Source organism: Camellia sinensis, chromosome 4, assembly GCF_055761805.1.
Source record: "Camellia sinensis isolate YWXY chromosome 4, ASM5576180v1, whole genome shotgun sequence".
NCBI lineage: Eukaryota > Viridiplantae > Streptophyta > Magnoliopsida > Ericales > Theaceae > Camellia > Camellia sinensis.
In genome coordinates, this window is record NC_138964.1 from 151,916,311 (window position 1) to 151,935,549 (window position 19,239).

The 19,239-nt window shown below is 36.4% G+C and overlaps 1 protein-coding gene across 6 annotated transcripts; it reads left to right on the plus strand.

Annotated features, from left to right (window-relative positions):
• Positions 1 to 1,183: 1,183 nt before the first annotated feature.
• Positions 1,184 to 10,624, plus strand: LOC114321885 (kinesin-like protein KIN-7E). Of its 6 annotated transcripts, none has more exons than XM_082922564.1 (11): positions 1,197 to 1,542; positions 1,994 to 2,158; positions 3,507 to 3,545; positions 5,634 to 5,699; positions 7,123 to 7,195; positions 7,615 to 8,942; positions 9,044 to 9,157; positions 9,244 to 9,325; positions 9,407 to 9,474; positions 9,567 to 9,647; positions 10,213 to 10,624. In XM_082922564.1, exons 6-11 carry the CDS (start codon positions 8,889 to 8,891, stop codon positions 10,384 to 10,386), a joined length of 573 nt encoding a protein of 190 aa, XP_082778690.1. In that variant the 5' UTR covers positions 1,197 to 1,542; positions 1,994 to 2,158; positions 3,507 to 3,545; positions 5,634 to 5,699; positions 7,123 to 7,195; positions 7,615 to 8,888; the 3' UTR covers positions 10,387 to 10,624. The 6 variants fall into 6 exon arrangements, with proteins under 6 accessions (XP_082778689.1, XP_082778695.1, XP_082778690.1 ...); XM_082922567.1 differs by lacking the exon at positions 5,634 to 5,699 and having other exon boundaries at positions 7,615 to 8,077; positions 8,842 to 8,942; XM_082922568.1 differs by lacking the exon at positions 5,634 to 5,699 and having other exon boundaries at positions 7,615 to 7,663; positions 8,842 to 8,942.
• The last annotated feature ends 8,615 nt before the right edge of the window (positions 10,625 to 19,239 follow it).

Below are 19,239 nucleotides of genomic sequence, written 5' to 3' on the forward strand. Positions count from 1 at the left end.
CTATATATGAATTATGAATTACTGTCTGTGATTAACAACCTTGTAAAGATATGTTCAATTATATGTATTCTCTAATTGATATGATAAGCTCTGTTTTCTGAAATGATATTTTCTGTATAGATGAATGATTATCCTGTTTCTGAAATGTATCGTGGCATCCTTAGCATCATGTGTATCTGTTATCTGTTACCTGGTACTAGGGTTTCACGTAGGTTCCATTCATGGAACAGATTATGCATAATCATTTGTCTGATCTGCTCTGTATAAGGGTCTTATGTGACCATCTGCTCTGTATATGGGTTTTTATGACCAATTTGATCTGTTAGCGCTAATGGATGTACCACGTATGACTGTTTATAAATATGAACAATTATAAGAATCTGTTTCTGATTTGAATTCTGATTTCTGAATCTGTTATAGACATCATTCATTAAAACTTTTACTTTGTTATTGATCACTGGCCATCGAATCAAGGAATTGAACCGTGTGAATGTCAATGATAGAATAGTTTGAATTCATTTGAAACAAAGAAGTATAGTCATGAGTATTATTTGAGTTTGAGCCTTGATTATTTGAGAAGTATGAGAATTATTTGAAGTTATGTGAGTAGCTACGCAAAATATATGAGTTTCATGAATAATGCGTTTTATGTTTTGATGTTGTGAACCTAAATACACTACAAGAATTTACACATTTTGTGACCACTTTTACCGACTAAAAAAATTTTGGTCGCAAAAAAATGACGTTTGGCGACCAAATATTAATTAGTCGCGAATGATCATTAATTTTGGCGACCAAATTTTATTGGTCGCAGAAGGTTATATTTTGGCGACCAAAAAATATGTTGGTCGCAGAAAGTGGTATACTTTTGCCGACCAACTAAAAATTTGGTCGCAGAAGGTCACATATTTTTTAGCGACCAAAAATTTGGTCGCGAAAAACTTATTTTCAGCAACCAAGAAAAATTAGTCGCCAAATTAGTACTTTTAACGACTAATATTTTAGTCGCCGTTTATTAAGATTTGATGACTAAAAAAATTTGTCGGCGAAAGAACCTATTTTTGCGACTAATTTGATAGTTTGGTCGCCAAAAGTTTGGGGGGAAATTTGAAACGTGGGGGCAGGAATTGAATTTCAGAAAAAAAATTATAGATTGGGGTAATTTTCTACTTCTCACTGTTGATGCATCAATCGAACCCAGATTGGGGTAATTTGGTTTAACTCGTCTCCTCCCATTCCCTCTCTGTCTCTCTCTCCCTCTCTGTTCTTCTTTCCTACCCTCCCTCTTGCGCTCGCTCCCGACGCTGGCCTCGATTTCTGCCTCTCCCCCATTCTCTCTCAGTGTCTTCGAGTCGCAATCCTCCCACTCGCAAGGTAGGGTTTCCGACTGTGAATCGCGACATTGTGCTTCGATTGGGTCACCGAAGGCTAGGGTTTCCACCACCACAGCCACCTTCATCATCATCAGGTTCCTCAAATTCTACATTGACGCCGCTGTCTTCTGTTTCTCTCTCTGCTTCGAACCCCCATGGGAGCTCTCCGGTACCTCTCTCCCTCTCTCTCTCTCTTTCTCTCTATGCTTCTCTATGCTTTAAGTAAATCGATATTTGTTGGTGGAATTGAGATAATGGTAAAGACTGATTATTGTCAATAATCAGTCAAGTAAATCGATTGAAGAAGAAGCCATTGTTGCTTCTTTTTTTTTTTTTAATCAATCCATTTAGTAGGCTGCTGCAGTCACATGGGGCAGATGGCAAAGATCATTAAGCCCAAAGTATTTGATTTTAATCAATCCATTGTTTAGTTTCTCAATGTACATAAGATATTTTTTGGAAGCTCGTGTCTCAACATATGGATAGTATATATGCTTCACGTTATAGCTTATACCCTTGGAGTTGATATATATAGTGCCTTTGAATTTGAACTTAAAAATAATTATGTTTAATCACTATCTTTGACCCTCAAATGTCTAATTTCCTACGACCTGTCTTAGGCAACAAAAAGAGATGCACTCTCTTTGTAGTCAACACTACTGAGAGAGTGAGAGAGCAGAGACGAAAGAAGGATGATTATGTATTCTTTGGCTATCTATTCCACTCTCTACTTTTTCATTCAATTCACAGCGGAGTTACTTCATCTCTCTTTCTCCTTTTCTTTGGTATTCATCTTTACTTTTTTCTTTTAGATGTGTAAATCAATCTGCACAAGTTCACTAAATCTTGAAGTTTTTTTAATCTCTAAAGGATCCTTCATTTTGTATTTGGAGAGAGATTTAGTTTGAATTTTTAGTTTTTTGATATTTTCTACCATAATCTATCTAATATGTTTGGATTGGTCTTTACTTATCTGAAAGAATTTATGTTTGCTTAAGGTTTGTTCTTCTTCTTTGTCCTACATAGCTGCTGTTGTGTGTTTTGTAACGAGCCAAGCTCGAGCTCATTGAAAAATGGTGAGCCGAGCACAAACACCCTTTCAACTTGAACATAATCATAAAAAAGCTCCGCTCGGCATGCCTTGGCTCATTTGCAGTCCTAATAGTATATAGTTCATTTAAATTCTTCTGCTATCTTTGTAGAACTAGTAGATCAGGTGCAGATGAGCAGCATGCAGTTGGAGATGTTGTTCGGCGATGTGGTGTTTGCCAGGAATCAGATATGGTGCTTAAGCGGAAACCGGTCACTATTTGCATGTTAGATTTTTTGTTGATGTAAATAAACAATTAAAATGCTTGTCACTATCTTTGTTTTGCAGTGGGTAGTTCTATTTCTGCTAAAAGTTTTGCATTCATTTATTTTTTATGTTTCTAAGCAAGATGTATTGAAGTTGAAACGACGTGTATATTTATGTAACATAAATAGATATTATTAATAGATAACACTGCTATGCAGTTTCCTTTCTGAAATACATCTGACATCCTTCTGGTCAATTTCTGGAATAATCAACTGTTGGTTTTGTTATTTTAGATTGATCAATATCTTGAAGTACCATGCGAAATGTGCTGCTAATTAAACATTTTGGTTCGTCTTTCTTATGGTACAAAGTCTCTTATTTCTTTTAGTCAGTTTATCAACAAAGCATTTTGTAGATGAACTTTCATATTTGTTTCTGCCTTTCCTGTAAACTGTCGGAAAAAGACAAACCATGGGCTTCTAGGGCATTGGTCTGCTAGGTTCTAATTCATATATCACCAGGGAACTTGCTATTCAAATTCGAGCGACTACCTCATTTTTTCTCCCCTCTGAACACCTGTCATATAATAAGAAATTTGTCTTTTTGTTTTGTTTTGTTTTGTTTGTTTGCTTTTTTTTTTTTTGAATATGATTGTGGTTTCATAAATTGAATTTTTCTTTCTTTGAACTTAGATCTTGTGGCATTTTTCTTTCTATGATATTTTTTGCACCCTCCTTTACTGATGTTTAACTCTTGTATTGTACGGGTTTCTAATTCATCAATAAAGATTTTTGTTGATCAAAAAAAATATTAAGCAATCTGCTCCCTCTATGCAGGATGGAAATTTCCTGGTTGGGTGCTTGGGTTATCCACAAGTAGGTGTTTTTTCCATTGATATTGTTAACTTATTAAAAATCCTACATTTGGAATTATGTTTAACATATTAGACAAGCTATTCAATGTTGCACTGAACCTTTGAGAATGAGATGAATTATTCATTTCTTAAAATAAACTTGATCTGTGCGAAATGTTGTTATTGTTGACTTGAAGTTGGATTGTCCATCTGATGATCTTTTGAATATCTTGTATTTACTAATTGCATGCATGAATCAATACATTAGTGTATTTTCATTATGCAAATCTGGAAATGTGAAATAGAATTGCTTCATTTCTTGTGTAGATTATGTAGAACTTTATCTATGTTCTCTATATCCTATCAATTACTTCATACGGCTTTGCACCATCCACGACTATGAATAGCAAAAAGTCTAATCCACTCATGTAAGCTGAATGTAATTCGATTTTGCTGTATCCAGATTAATATGGCGTACTGTGGATGAAGAATACTTCATTTTTCTGGGTAAAGAGATGAAAAAGACATGCTGGTCTAATAATGTAGGGAATTGTCAGAAAAAAGAGCTTGCGCAAAGGAGTATACATAAATATGAAACTTAGTGGTTTTAGGATTCAAGTCTCTTTTGAATATTGGTGTATAAGGTCTACTATTTTAGCCAATAAAAAAAGGCTCTACTATTTTTAGGGATATGATGTAGCATCATGTAAATCAAGCAGAATGTTTGATGCAAATAGATTGGGCCCTTCCACCAAGTTAATGCAAATGGATGCAACAAATAGGCAATAGATGCAGCCAACGAAGTCCTGGACACTTGAAATCAGAAATAGCAAAAACTGAGCACAAACAGCTTTTACAATCTGATATTAAGGATACGAGAACCAAGAAATATAATTTTCTAGGATAACATTTCAACTAGAACCAATATTAAGCACCAAATGATGTTTGTTCTTGAAATCCAAGGGACAATACCGGAATATGGTAGTCTTCTAGTTCTAGACAACAAGGAAAACAACAGCTTAGATGCTAGCCTCTTTGCAGATGCAACAGTGATGAAGTGATTGGTAGGCACCATGGGGTTTGAATCCTCAAATCCTGTCCTCCAAACCTTCAAAACCCTCTCAAATATGTATTCTCTTCATCAAAATGTACCCTTTCCCTGCAGATCAACCCTTTTTCATAGAAAGTCGAGAGACTTCTTGGGAAAGCCTGAAATTCCTTAACAAGGTTGATTCACAATTATGGATCTACTAGTCAAGTCGTCAACCACTTGGTCAATTCAACCAATCAAATGATCAAGCCATAGCTAGATCACAATCTAAACAATTAAGAGAGTGACGATTTTAATATGGAAAACCTCAATTGTAGGATAAGAGAGAACTCGAAATCGATTCCCGATTTTGAATCTAGAGCCTAATTTCCGTTTATGAAAACTTGTTACTTAATAACTCTAAACCGGTTGACACACTAAAATGCTCAAACGGGTTCGGATGTCAACGAAACTTGACACGCACAACATTCCACGCACACATGACTTGTAGGAGAAGACAGGACTCGAAACCGATTCCCAGTCTTGAATCTAGAGCCTAATTTCTGTTAATGAAAACTTGTTACTTAATGACTCTTTTTCAAACCGGTTGACACACTAAAATGCTCAAACGGGTTCGGATGTCAATGAAACTTAACACGCACAACATAGGCACACATGACTTGTAGGATAAGACGGAACTCGAAACCGATTCCCGGTTTTCAATCGAAACCCATAGGCACACATGGGTTGGGCAAATGAGGCCCTCCCCTTCTATAGGTTTACAAAGAATATCCCAAAACCCAAAGGATTAAGAGTATTGTAGATACTACTCCCACCTCCTCTAATAGACTATTCTAGAATGTACATGAATACTATCTATATGTTTAGAATTAAGTACAGGTCTTTATATCTGTCTGCAAGACTCTAGGGGAATGAACTGGATTAAAGACACTGGAACAAAATTTACTTAAGTTGACCAACTACACCAGTTTTGTCCAACTAGATTCCTCATATATAAGTCCTTCAAATTACATTTAAAACATAAAAAATTTACGAAAGGATCTATGACTGACTAAATAGGTCCAACAAATTCATAGGAAGAAGAAGCGTTTCATTTCCCAAATCAGAAACACACCCCAAGATGAGGTAAATGCTCACTTCTGTTTCAGCATTTTTCAGTCATCGATTTGTTCCAATTATTAGAAATTAGTTTCAATTTTATGTTATGTTCTATCCTTTTTTCCCCTAGTAAATGTTCTGATATGGTGCTAAATGTTCTGATATGGTGCTAATATAGAAATCTTCTATCTTTAATTTGAATTGATTTGACATTACATTTTCATTTTCACTATTAAACATGCATTAATAAATCTTTGTTATTTTATCCAAATACTTTACAGTTAAAGTTCCTACAATGGTTTGCGGTTTTTCTGAAAATTTTATTGCGGTTTTTCTGAAAATTTGCTACACTTATCAGTGATTTGTGGCAAAATCCCAACTTCTTTGCTCTTTATTCTCTCATTGTTGCTTACTGTGTCTTTTCTTGATTTCAAATTGCATCAATCTCCCAATTTTAGGATTCATAGATATCTCTTTTAGTCCGTATGAGAAATTTATTTTATCTGATTCAATAATCGTCAGTCGTCGAAGTTCTTTGTTTTGATATCTCGCAATCGATGGCTTTATTAGAATGTATAAAGCATTTGATTCAGTGTTGGTTGAGTGAAGCATGTGAACCATGATAGTTTTGTCTTGTCATGATCAAAAGCTTCTGTTTTCTGCCAATTTTCGCACTGCTCGTTTTGTTTTTTTCCCCCTTTTTTTTTTACTTTTTTGTTTGATGATGAGCATTTTACATTTGAACCCCATTTTCTCTTATATTTTCTGCTTTATTTTGTTTCTGAACTAAATACTGAAAAATCTCACCTATCTAATCTCAGGTATGTCGTTCACTTCAATGTAATTGTAATTTAAAGCTTCAATTTGTTGCTCTCTCTCTCTCTCTCTCTCTCTATTTGTACCCATTTGGCATTGTCGGTTGCGTCCAAGTCACAGCAACCTCTTGATTTACCTTTAGTTTAAGGGGAAGTTGAATGGCCCTTGCTTATAGATTAGTATGACCCAACTAACATGCTGAACGCTTATCATACGCTTATTGTTATAAGAGGGTAATATGTCAGCATTCTTGGTGTTTAGCTCCCTGACATCATAAGAACATTTTTTTTTGAATGCCTTCTAGCATTCTCTTGTATGGAACCCAGTTTTCTTCTTCTTTCTGCTCCTTTATTCATAAACAAAGAACTTGCATGATATCAACTAAATCAAATTATACAAATTGACTGGAAAGTTTTAGATATGTTGAGATTTAATAACTGTTCTTTCTTGATGGTAACTGAGGTTTATTTATTATTTACTTTATCATTAGGACTATACTAACCTTGGAAAGGAATTGAAATATGATAGTGTCTGACAGCTGCTAATCCTGCTGTTGATGACTTCATTAGGAGTCCCACTATTTCATTCTAAGTTGCATTCTCTTTTTATTATTAATTTTTTTTTCTTTTCGCAGATATGTGACAGGTTTATTAACCGTAGGATGGCGCAGAAGTTCTATGACAAAGCTCTAACGATTGGCCTAAAAGGTTATGCTCGATTGTATATCTACATCACCCTATCATCAAGTCCTATTTTTTTAGTTTTTTATAATTACCATAAAAAAATGGAGGGGTGACCATTGGTTCAATGGTAAAAAACCTGGGCCTAATAATCTTGAGGTTGTGGGTTCAAGTCTCCGGGCAACCGCTTTGTACATTATACCAAAGGTTAGGCGTGTACCCAATCTTTCCCCTCCCAAACACATTAATGTGTACTAATTGGGCGTTGTTTTTTTACCAAAAAAAAGGTGGTCTTATCACATTGAATTTCCGTATTTGTGTGTGTTTTTCAATGCAGTTTTCTTATGTATTGCTTCTCTGTATCTCTCTTTCTCTTTTTTTGTATTATCACCTCGTAAGATTTTAGAATGTGTTTCTTATGTTACCAAATCTGAATTTCATTGTAGGCACCAGACCGTCATATCCCGTCTTGCAGATTGGGAAGGCATTGAAAAGGTCATATGTGTTCTCTTCTTAATCTGTTGCTATAGCTTCGTCTCGTCTCATTAAGCAAACAGTAATTCTACAAATAAAATTAAAGAAGCAAAAATCTTAAGGTTAAAATCTTAATTCTACTTTCTTCAGGTTAATAATATGGTGATGAAGCTAATGTTTCTGTTGTAAAACTCTACATACACAAGCTTGTTAAGTTGGATTTAATGATAACCGAATGGCAAATGCTATGAGTTGCTTTTGAAAATAGCTAGATTTTTATTTTTTATTTTTTTAAATTAGGATCTGTAGAGGGGATTTTGTCACACACTAGTTTTCATTTTATAAGAGAAAGCACAGAAGGTGGTTGTTGTTGTTGGTGGTTACATTGGCATGGAGATTGCTGCCGCAGCTGTTGGTTGGGAACTTGATACAACAGTATGTCTGTGTTTCATTCTGGTTTTGCTATGTTAAGGTTTGAGATGGTAATTTTTCATTGATCTAATATCTGTTAAACTGACTGAGGTATTTGGAGTTTTTGTCAATTCATACCCTTTTAAATCTATAACTAGTAAGATTTTATTGTTCCGAGTGGATGCAATGAACACTTAAAATTTGTGATTTTCAATGTCTACCTTTTTTTCTTTTTTCTTTTTTGGTTGTATTAGATGGCCCTTCTATTCTGTATTTTAGGTGATCAGCATTAACATTCTTGTTTAATAATAGCTTTTTTCACATGTTTTCTAACTTTTTGATGGTGCACACACCACATCTCTGACTTTGTAATTTTATAAAGACTCTTATTTTCATTAAACCAGTTACACCCTATCTCATTTATCCTTTTTGAACAGAGCCTTGTCCCAACTGTTTAGAATTGGCTATCTGACTGTACATTTCTAGGGCCACATGTCTAGCTATTAAGTAGTTTCAGTTGAGTTTGGCTTTGTTTTAGAGTTTTTAACTGATTTGAGTATATACAGATGGCAGGAATTTCTGTTGTGGGTCGAAATTATTATGGTGTGTTCCCAATGTTTCCTTATTTTGCTGTGGGTCGAAAATAAGTAGTGAAATTTAAGTAATTTCTGTTGTGGGTCGAAAATATAAGCAATTGTGAGCATTCTTCTCATCCATTGTTTCCTTATTTTGCTGAAATTTTGTTACTTCAAGTAGTGAAAATTTTCACCACTAAAATGTTTTTGCAGCAACTATTTTTGCGTATGGGCAGACAAGCAGTGGAAAGACATACACAATGTCTGGCATTACTGAACATGTTGTAGCTGATTTATTTGACTACATACATATGGTACTTTAAAAATGCCATTCTTTTCCCAATATTGTTTTCTGAAATCAATTACACTTGTACGAATTCCTACTCAATGTTGCTGTATGTTTTTCAACATCTAGCATAATGATAGAGAATTTGTATTGAAATTCTCTGCAATTGAGATTTACAATGAAGCTGTCAAAGACCTCCTAAGCCCAGATAGTGGCCCACTTAGGCTACTTGATGATCCAGAGGTGAATATTGTACTTGATGTGAATACAAATGACATTAATCTGAATTTTCACAAACATCTTTAGCTGGTCTCTTCTCTCTTCTGCAGAGAGGAACCATTGTCGAGAAACTTACAGAGGAGATTTTGAGGGACTGGGACCATCTAAAGGAGCTCCTCTCTTTTTGTGAAGGTAAGTGTCGTCAATTGGTCATAGTAGTCCTGTTTTCTTGGATGATATTGTAAGTCTATTCAGTGCATTGCGTTCGTGCAGCTCAAAGACAAATAGGGGAGACCTCTCTGAATGAAACGAGTTCCAGATCTCATCAAATTCTCCGACTGGTATGAAACGAGTTCCCCATTTTTGTCACTGAAGCTGTTATTTATTATATGACTTTAGGATTCGTCATACTAATTTTCCCTTTCATTTGTAGGTTCAATTGCAGCATAAGATAAAACAAGAGGCAGAGCAATTTCGACAATGGAAGGCCTCTCATGAGAAGGAATTGCTTCAGGTACTTGACGTTTCCCAGTTATCCATGTAACCTGGGATTCTTCATTTTTAAAAAGCAAACATGTTTCACTTATAAAAGTTTTAACTTATGCATGCGTCGGATTTAATTAATCAAAAAGGAAAAAAAAAGAAAAAGAAAGAGGCAAACAAGTTGAACATGTTATTTATGGTATGCACGTATATCATTGAATGTATTGTTGATGACGTTTTTCTCAAGCAGCTAAGGAAGGAAGGCAGAAGAAATCAATATGAGCAACATAAACTACAAGCTTTAAACCAGCTTTATTTCTTCGTTATATTCATTTTTTTTTAATCTGGAGATGCTTGATAATGTTTCTTATAGTACTCATATAGATTATCTTGCCAGGTTTTGTAATGCCATGTAAGATGAGTGATTTTGGAATTAGTTGTTTTGTTTGGTTAATGCTAAAAAGTCTGCCACTTGACGCCATATCTATATTCCGAGGGTCTTATATATGGGCTCCTGCTGATGACGAATTGATTTTTCTCTATTTAATTATGCATTTTTCTTTCCTACAAGTATGACATAATTCTCTCTATTGCAGCTAAAACTATCCTATCAAATTGTGGCTATTGTTTCCGGTGCTTTGAATGATGCAGCTGCAAAGAAGTATGATTTGGAAGGATGGTTTCCTGCATCCAGCACTTACAGAGAACTTGTTTCCTGTTCAAACTGCACTGACTATCAGTCCAGGAGATTAGAGATTCGATATGGGTAGAAAAAGGGTAGACTAGTACTTATATTTTTGGATACACTAGTAGTTATATTTTTGGATGGGTGTATAGAAAATATTTAGTAGACTACTAGTTATATTTTTCGGTTGATGTACATGGATAAAAATTTTAAACATAATAACAAGTATTTGTTATGTCTTAAATTTTTATGTTAGATGAAATATGTAGTTTGGAATTATTTGTGGATGAAAACTTATAATAGTTGCTGATTTTAATTAAACAGGTTCAGAAATGGTTGATCTATGTATTTTGTTGAATGTTCATGATTCAATTTATTTGTTGGTTTGAATGATTTTTGCAAATTACAGATTATATTGAATAAATTGGATGGATTATTATAAATTACAGGTTTATTTTGTTGGATGTTGGCGACCAAATGTGACAATTGGCGACCAAATTAATTTTGGTCGCAGAATGTCACAATTGGCGACCAAAATTTTTAGTCGCGGAATGTGACAATTGGCGACCAAACTAATTTTTGTCGTGAAATGTCACAATTGGTGACCAAAAATTTTGGTCGCGAAATGTCACAATTGGCGACCAAACTAATTTTGGTCGCAGAATGTCACAATTGGCGACCAAAATTTTTGGTCGCGAAATGTTACAATTGGCGACCAAACTAATTTTGGTCGTGGAATGTGACAATTCGCGACTAAGAAATTTGGTCGGCAAAAGGTCACTTTTCGCGACCAAAATGTTTTAGCGACAAAATGGGATTAGTCGCAGTAAATAAATATTTAGCGACTAAAAATTTAGTCGGCAAATGTAACTTTTCCCAACCAACGAAAATTTTGGTCGCGAATTACTTTTGCCGACCCTCAATTGGCGACCAAACTAGCGACAAAAAAAATTGGTCGCGGATAACTTTTGCCGACCAAAAACAGACTTTTAGCGACCAATTTTTTTGTTGCCAAAAGTGTTAATTCTTGTAGTGATATGAGGCTAACTATGAGGTCCACCATTATATTACAAGATAAATTATGGTGGCTAAGCCAATTTGGATAATTAATCTATACATAAATGATGATGAGCTAAACTTCTATGATGAGATTTTCTGATAAGGAAGTTACTTGAGAGTAAGAATGGAAGGAGACAAAATTATATAATTTGATTGCGATACAAGTAATTTAAATTTGGAGGACCAAACTTCCTAAAGGGGGGAAGATTGTAACAATCAGAAATTTTTCCCTTCGCTCGAGTGGACTTGAGAGGTTCCTAGCATTTTTGTAGACGGTCCGAAATTCTGAGAGTTGTGAATTCCCGCTCGAGCGTAGGCGTGGTCGCTTGAGCGGACAACTTTGTTGGTCTGCGCGCTCGAGCGTGGAAAGCGATGCTCGAGCATGGAAAGTGAGATTTCCCTTGACATTTTTATTAGTGTATATGGAACCTCCTTATTTTATTTTGGGGTATTGATCGAAGTGGCAGCAGAATGGTAAAGTAAGAGCGAACCAAGAATTTAATTCGGATAATTTTTTTTACGAGCACCCGTCACTCTTTTGCCCTTTTATTTTTCCACACTTTGAATTTGGATGTGAGGTTAGAACCATTGGAAACCTTATTTTCGGGGCTTCGATTTGGACACAAGAACGACCTAAAACGGAGTTCGGATGAGAGAGTTATACATGTTTGAAGTTTTGGAATCTGTGCTGAAAGCAGGTATGCTCGAGCGGTACAAGATACGCTCAAGCGGACCGCGCGAATTCAACAAGTTTAAAGGGACTTTTCTAGATTATTCTTCACACTTTTCATCTCCTCTCTTCATCCTTCTCACCTAGGTCCGAAAACCCTAGGTCTTTGACCTCAATTGCCTTCCATTTCCCTTTGGATTGAACAAGATTTTTCACCAAAAAGTGAAGAAGGCTTGAAGAACTCACTTTTTAACCGATTGGATTTCGGATGGGCGAAGAATTCTTTTTAGAGTTTCGTTCTTTTGCGTGATTCTTGAGGTAGGGGTCCTAGTTCCTTTTCAATACTTGCATTAATGGATGGATTTGTGGTATTTTGACTATATAAATACGAAATCTATATTTTTGAGAATATAATGTCCAACATGAGATTTGGGGGTTTAGAGTTTGAAATGTTGGGGGTGCAATTGTTGGGTTAAGATGATGGATTATGAACCTTAGGTGTGTAATCAATGGGAAAATTGGAATAAAAAGTAATTGTTTGGGAAGTTTGGATTTTTCTTGAAATCCTTGATTTTTTTGAAAACCCTAGATTGATTTATGATGATAATCAAAGATTCTGCCCAAATTGAAAATAGAATCATGAAATTGAGAGGTTGAATTATAAATACACAAGTTTAATTAAATTTTGGAAATGTTCGAAAATTATGTTAAAAATTAGCGATTGAACCTTGTTATGGGCATTGTAAATTAAGCTATAATATGAAATGTTTTGGGGGAAAAGATGTGTTAATGATATGGACAACATAAACTTGGTTATGGAATGTTGAAATGGGATTCAAGAATTTATCTTGAACTATGTTGAATTGTAAATAGTATTGTTGAATTAAGTTGTTTTGACTTATGTTGAATTAAGTTGAGTTGACTAATATTGGGTTGAAGTGTGTTGAGTTGAGTATGTTATTTGCGACTTGTGATGAATTTGCGATATTGCAAATTGATGTGTAATTTGGTATAAAGAGAATTAAACAAGTTAAGAACGGAATAAATTATATTGTGACCCGATTTTTACGTATATTATGAATTGTGTAGAGTTAACTACAAGGGCGAACCAGGCATCTGAATACTGTGAGTAGTAACTTTGTAAAGCTATATTGAGTTTTAAGTATTTTCTGAATGATATAAGATGATCTATTTCTGAAATATTAGTTTATGTATAAATGAATGGTTGTTCAATGTTTCCGAAATGTATGCGTGGCATTCTTAACTTCAAATGACATCTGTTATCTGTTCTGTTACGTCCCTTTATGGGTCAACTGTATGCCTTTATGGCCGTCCCTTTATGGGTCAACTGTATGCCTTCATGGCCGTCCCTTTATGGGTCAAATGTATGCCTTTATGACCGTCCCTTTATGGGTCAATTGTATGCCTTTATGGCCGTCCCTTTATGGGTCAACCTTATGCCTTCATGGCCGTCCCTTTATGGATCAACTGTATGCCTTTATGGCCGTCCCTTTATGGGTCAACTGTATCCCTTATGGCCGTCCCTTTATGGGTCAACTGTATGCCTTTATGGCCATTCCTTTATGGGCCAACTGTTTCTGCTATTGCTAATAAATGTACCATGTATGATTAACTGCAAATTCTGATTATGAATATGATTCTGAATCTGTATATGTTATGAACTATGACTTCTGAACATGATTATGAATCCATTTATGATAACTACTGAATTATGTTTTCTGTAACTGTTATGGACCACATTCATTAAAACCCCTTTACTTTGTTATTATTCACTAGGCTCCAGCTCACTATATTGTTTATGTATGTAGGTGATTAGGCGTGTGATTAGTCCTAGAGTTGCTGCCTGGATTCTTTGTTTGTCAGCCAACCTGTGTGCCTCCCATGGAGGTTCCGGATATGTCTAGTGGCTATGGCTAAGTGCATAAAGTTTAAGTTTTGTTTTCTTGTTTGATTAAACAAGTTTTCGTTTATTTTGTAAATAAGGCTAAGTCCCTTTTTGTCTAGTGTGTATGTATATGATGACGTAAGGATGATGTGTAGATATGTATATAAAATTTTAAAATTTTTCTGTCTCATTTAAATCTGCACAGCTCAATGGATGTTGTATATTTGTTATTTGCTTCCGCCAGCCTCTATTGTTAAATTAATTTGTCTCAGAGGCCTTCGGTAATCTCAGGATTACTGGCCAGTTACGATGCTAAACCCATAGGAGCAGGTTTGGGTCGTGACACAAATATGGTCCCAGTGATTTCTAGGTCCCAAAGAAGGAAGATCCAATGAAGGTACACTCAGTACCAGAAGGATCTGAAAGAAGGTGGAGAAAGTTCTTTATTGGTTCAGCTAAAGAGCCAGGCAGAAGAAGAAGAAGATTCAAAGTTAGACCATAATCTAAAATCAACTCTTCCAGACAAAAGGAGTTGCAGCAAGGAATAGTTGGCCAAAGTTCATTTTGAACTAAAGGCCAAGGCAAGATCCAGCTTGGTAGGATTGGAAAAAGCTTTGATGGAAAGTAATAGTGAGATAGAAGATGAAATCGTCCTAGGCCAAAGGAAAGGGATGGTTGAGGAAGAAATGTTTGAAGCCTTCATGGCTGAACAGACATTTTTGGTCGAAAAACCAATAGAAACAGACCATTTGAAGGAAGTTATTAATACAGAAGTGCCAGAATGTAGCATGGAGGACGCTTCTGAAGTAATTGAACAAGTTGACCAAGAGGGAAAGCAGGTACAACCAGTCATCCAATTTGGCTCGTTTCCTCTGATGTCAGTGAATATGGTGCTTATATTACCACAGAAGTTTCAAGCTGGAGATGAAAACCAAGGTCAGGAGATTGACCCAAATCCAGTCTTTAGTGAAGACTCACAAGTAAGTATGGTGTAAGACGAATCCGAAGTAGCCACACCAATGGAAACTGAAAACGAGAATGAGGAAGAGGTAAGTATTAACCTCTCATACCCCTTTGAGTATCCCACGACGTCCATGACACAGCATGTCAAACCCTTGTATATCAAGGCCTTCTTCGATGTAATACAGATGAATCGGGTGCTGGTGGATAACGGGGCAGCAGTAAACCTGCTTCCAAAATCTTCGTTGAAGAAACTAGGAAAGAAGACTAATCCCAACCAGTACAGCCATTGCTGGAGACAAACAGATGGCCCAAGGTATTTTGCCCATCAACCTGAGTGTGGGAACCAGGGACTGCATGACGGCATTCTTCATTATCGACAACAATGCTAAGTATAATGCTTTACTTGGAAGAGATTGGATTCACACTAACAGATGTGTGCCTTCCTTTTTACATCAGAAAATCGTGATGGCCTTGTGCAATGGAGAGACGGAGGAGATCAATGCAGATCCTCAACCCTTCATAGCTTGTGCAGATTTCGCAGAGGCTAAATTATATACTGAAGGAGTGGCACCACTCAGTATACTGAGAAAACCTGATGAATCAGCCAAAGTGACGACCGATGAGGAATTAGCACACCTGAAGCACTTAGTCTAGGAAAGTGCTGATAAAGAGTTTGTCGTTAAAGATGACAATGATACCTGGTTGTGGGCGAAGAGATGGAACCCATGAGGCCAAATCTTCGGCTTTAATTAAGTTTTCAGCATTGGACATACAATCAATAGTCCAGAAAGTGCAAGAACAAGAGAAAGAAGCCATGATAATTGGTTAGAAGCAGGAACAACAACAGGTCAAATGTTTGGCCTTGGATAAATACTGTGCTTTGGATATTGAAACAAAAGTCCAAGAGATACATGAGGGAGATGCCTTGTGGATAGACTTTGTCTATGAGGAGGAGGGTAAGGATGTCGAACTAAAGAAATTGGTAGCAGAACAAAGCAAGGAAATTGCTTCGAGGTCAGAAGGAATCAAAGAAGGAGCATCAGTAAGTTCTCAGATACAAGACCCCTTGGAAGAAGTAAATTTAGGGGAAGGTTCTATACAACAACCCACCTATATAAGTGATTGGTTAAATGCACTTGACAGGGACCAGTTGTTGGTTGTTTTGAAGAAATATAAAGAGTGTTTTGCATGGTCTTATAATGAACTACCAGGATTGGATAGTGTAATAACCCTCACCACTGATTACTAATAACCCTACTGATTACTGCTAAACTGAGATTGATTATGAAAAGTAATTGAATCGACTGAAATACTGAACTGACTGATTGAATGTGCTAGTTTAAATGCATACCTATCTGTTGACTGTTAAACTTATCTGTCCATGTTTTATGTTTTAAATTGTGAATCGAAGGCCTTATCGGCGGCCGAATTTGAAATCGATTGATGTTTTATGATCATTAGAATTTATAAGATTTTATGGCATATTTATCTGAAATGTGATTTGGTATGATTAAATTAGATTAAAATAAGCTAAATTGCATAGTTGGCTCTAATTACCAAACTACCACTTAGTGGGCCATGTCTTAAGCCTTTAGTTGGTTCACATATGTGAGCCTTAACACATTTCATCAGCCATTTGAGAGACATAAACCGACTATAGAGAGAGAGGGACCTAGAAGAGTTGGTTTTCATTTTGTTTTGCTTGGTTTTGCTTGGAAATTAAGAAGATTAAAGGAGTTCTTACTTGATTGAGCTTCTAGACTTGTAATTGGGGGACCCAAGGTAGAAAATTCAACCTTTTATTGATGTATTTAAGATTTTTCTTGTCTGGTTCATGGTCCATTTGAGGGTGGAGACTAGAATTGGAGCTAAATTGTTGAATGGAAGCTTAATCTTTGCATGCATGTTTATATCCTTGCATTTGGATGTTGATTTCATGGAAATTGGAGCATGCATGTTCATGTTTATGTTAAAGTCCATGATTTCATCATGTTTTGGAAAGAATTGGCTCAATTGAGCTAGCTTTTAAAGCTTGAAAGTGGTTTAAAGTCTTGCATGTTACACATTCATCATGTTCTTGAAGTATTGTTTGAAATTGGGTTTAATTTCGTCACCTTTGGGCCTTGATTTTACAAATTGAGCTTTGAATCATGTCATACTATGTATTTACAAGTGTTTTCCAGGAAATGGGCCCAAAGGAATCGAATTTGTTACATTTGAAGTTGAATTTGAGCTTGAGGTTCAAATTTGGGAATTCCAGATTTTGAACTCACACTCGAGCGGGGTGACTGGCGCTCGAGTGTGAAATTCGTGTTCCCAGCACTTTACACTACTTTGAAGTCCACTCGAACGGGGTAAATTACGCTTGAGCGGGACCTTGTGTCTTACGCTCGAGCGGGTGTTGAGCGCCCAATCGAGCTTGATTTTCACACATCCAGCACTTTTGATTGTTTTGCAGTACGCTCGAGCGGGTAATTCTACGCTCGAGCGAAAACCTTTGTCTGCATGTCCGCTCGAGCGGAGTAACCTACGCTCGTGCGTGAACCCTGTTTTCTGAAAATTCTGAAAATTCTTTTCAAGTGCATCTTTGCATCCTCATTTCATCCTAGGCATTCCTAGGCCTAGTTTAAGGTATCTTATGAGGATATTGATGTAGGACCACACCGAGTCAAGTTAGGGATTAAGTTATTATTTTCCCAACTGTATAGCTTAGTGTGTGTTCACTCTGTAACTGTGTAGGGTTGGCATTTGAGGACGCGCTCTAGCTTAACTGTAGCCCAGAACTCTGTGAGTAACAACTGTGTAAAGATATGTTCAAATATGAATATCTTTTGAATGGTTAAACTGTACTGTTTCTGAATTGATACTATTAACCGAATGAATGTTTGTCCTTTATTCTGAACTGTATTGTGGCATCCATAGCAATGTACTGTTACTGAACTGTTACTGCTACTGTCACAGAGATCTCTGTCGGTTCCCATGTTGGAACTACTACTGTTTACTGATATGATGGCCATCACTGACTGTTTGGTCTTTTAAGACCTACTGTTTACTGTATTGCTATACTAATGGATGTACCACATATGACTGTTATGACTAAATGACTGAAATACTGAGTTAATGAACTGTTTTCATTAGTGTAAGGACATTCATTCTTAACCTCTTTACGCATTATGTTATTCACTGGGCTTTAGCTCACTGCTCATATATATATATGTAGGTGTACAGGCACCAGACTGTTGCTAGAAGCGTCGGGGTAAACTCTAGTTTTGTCAAGCTAACCTATGTGCCTCACTGCGAGGTTCCGAGTCCGTTCAAGCTAAGGCTACGGGGTGTTTTAGTTTCCCCCTCTCTGTCCTGTTTTTGTATACACTGTTACTGTACTGTTTTAATAGGGATGAAGTCCCTGTCCTGAACGATTGTAAATGTTGTACATACTATTTTGCACTGATTGCGTATTTTTGCATACAGATTGTCACAGCTCATTGGACATTGTCTATTTACTATTTTGGCTTCTGCCATGCCCCTGTACTCTGTATTATTGTCTGACTGTTAAGCAGGCCTTTGGTAATCTCGGATTACTGGCCGGTTACGGTACTAAACCCACAGGGGCGGGTTTGGGTCGTGACAGAGTGGTATCAGAGCGATACTTAACCACGAGTTATACCGCACACACGTGTCCAAATGAGCTATAGGGTGTCCTAGAAAAGCAATTAGGGCATCACATGAGCATGAAAAGTGTGTGTGGACATGACATGAATATGTGTTAATGTAATGAAACATATAATTGCTTATCTTTAAATGTTTAAAGTATGTAACTCCCTATGTTTATTATTACTATGTTGCATATAGTGAAATGGATAATGCAAGCACTGCTAATGAAACTGAATCCTCTGAGGCAAGAATGGCTAGGTTAGAGAGAATGGTGGAACTACTAACCGCAAGACTAGAACAACAACAGAACCAACAGCCCCCACCTTCTCCAGTACAACCAGAGCCACCTGTTAATGATGATATCATAGCTTTGACATAGAAATTTAGTAAGACGAAACCGCCATCCTTTTAGGGAGGCCTTGAACCCTTAAAGGCTGAAGCTTGGGTTCTTGAAACAGAAAAATTGTTTGAAGTGTTTCCGTGCTCTGAAGCATATAAAGTGTTGCTAGCTACCTTCACCTTACAAGAAGAAGCTAGAAGGTGGTGGATGTTGATCCGTGATACAAATACTGTTATGACCTGGGCTCAATTTAAGGAGTCCTTCTTCGAAAAGTACTTCCCTCAGTGTGTCAGGGACAGAAAGGCGACTGAATTTGAACAACTGAAACAAGGTACCATGTCCGTAG

Coding starts and splice junctions, on each gene's coding strand:
- LOC114321885 (XM_082922563.1), top strand. CDS start 8,889: ATGTCTGGCATTACTGAACATGTTGTAGCTGATTTATTTGACTACATA. Junction 9,475..9,566: donor CTCATCAAATTCTCCGACTG/GTATGAAACGAG, acceptor TTTCATTTGTAG/GTTCAATTGCAGCATAAGAT. Junction 9,648..10,212: donor ATGAGAAGGAATTGCTTCAG/GTACTTGACGTT, acceptor TCTCTATTGCAG/CTAAAACTATCCTATCAAAT.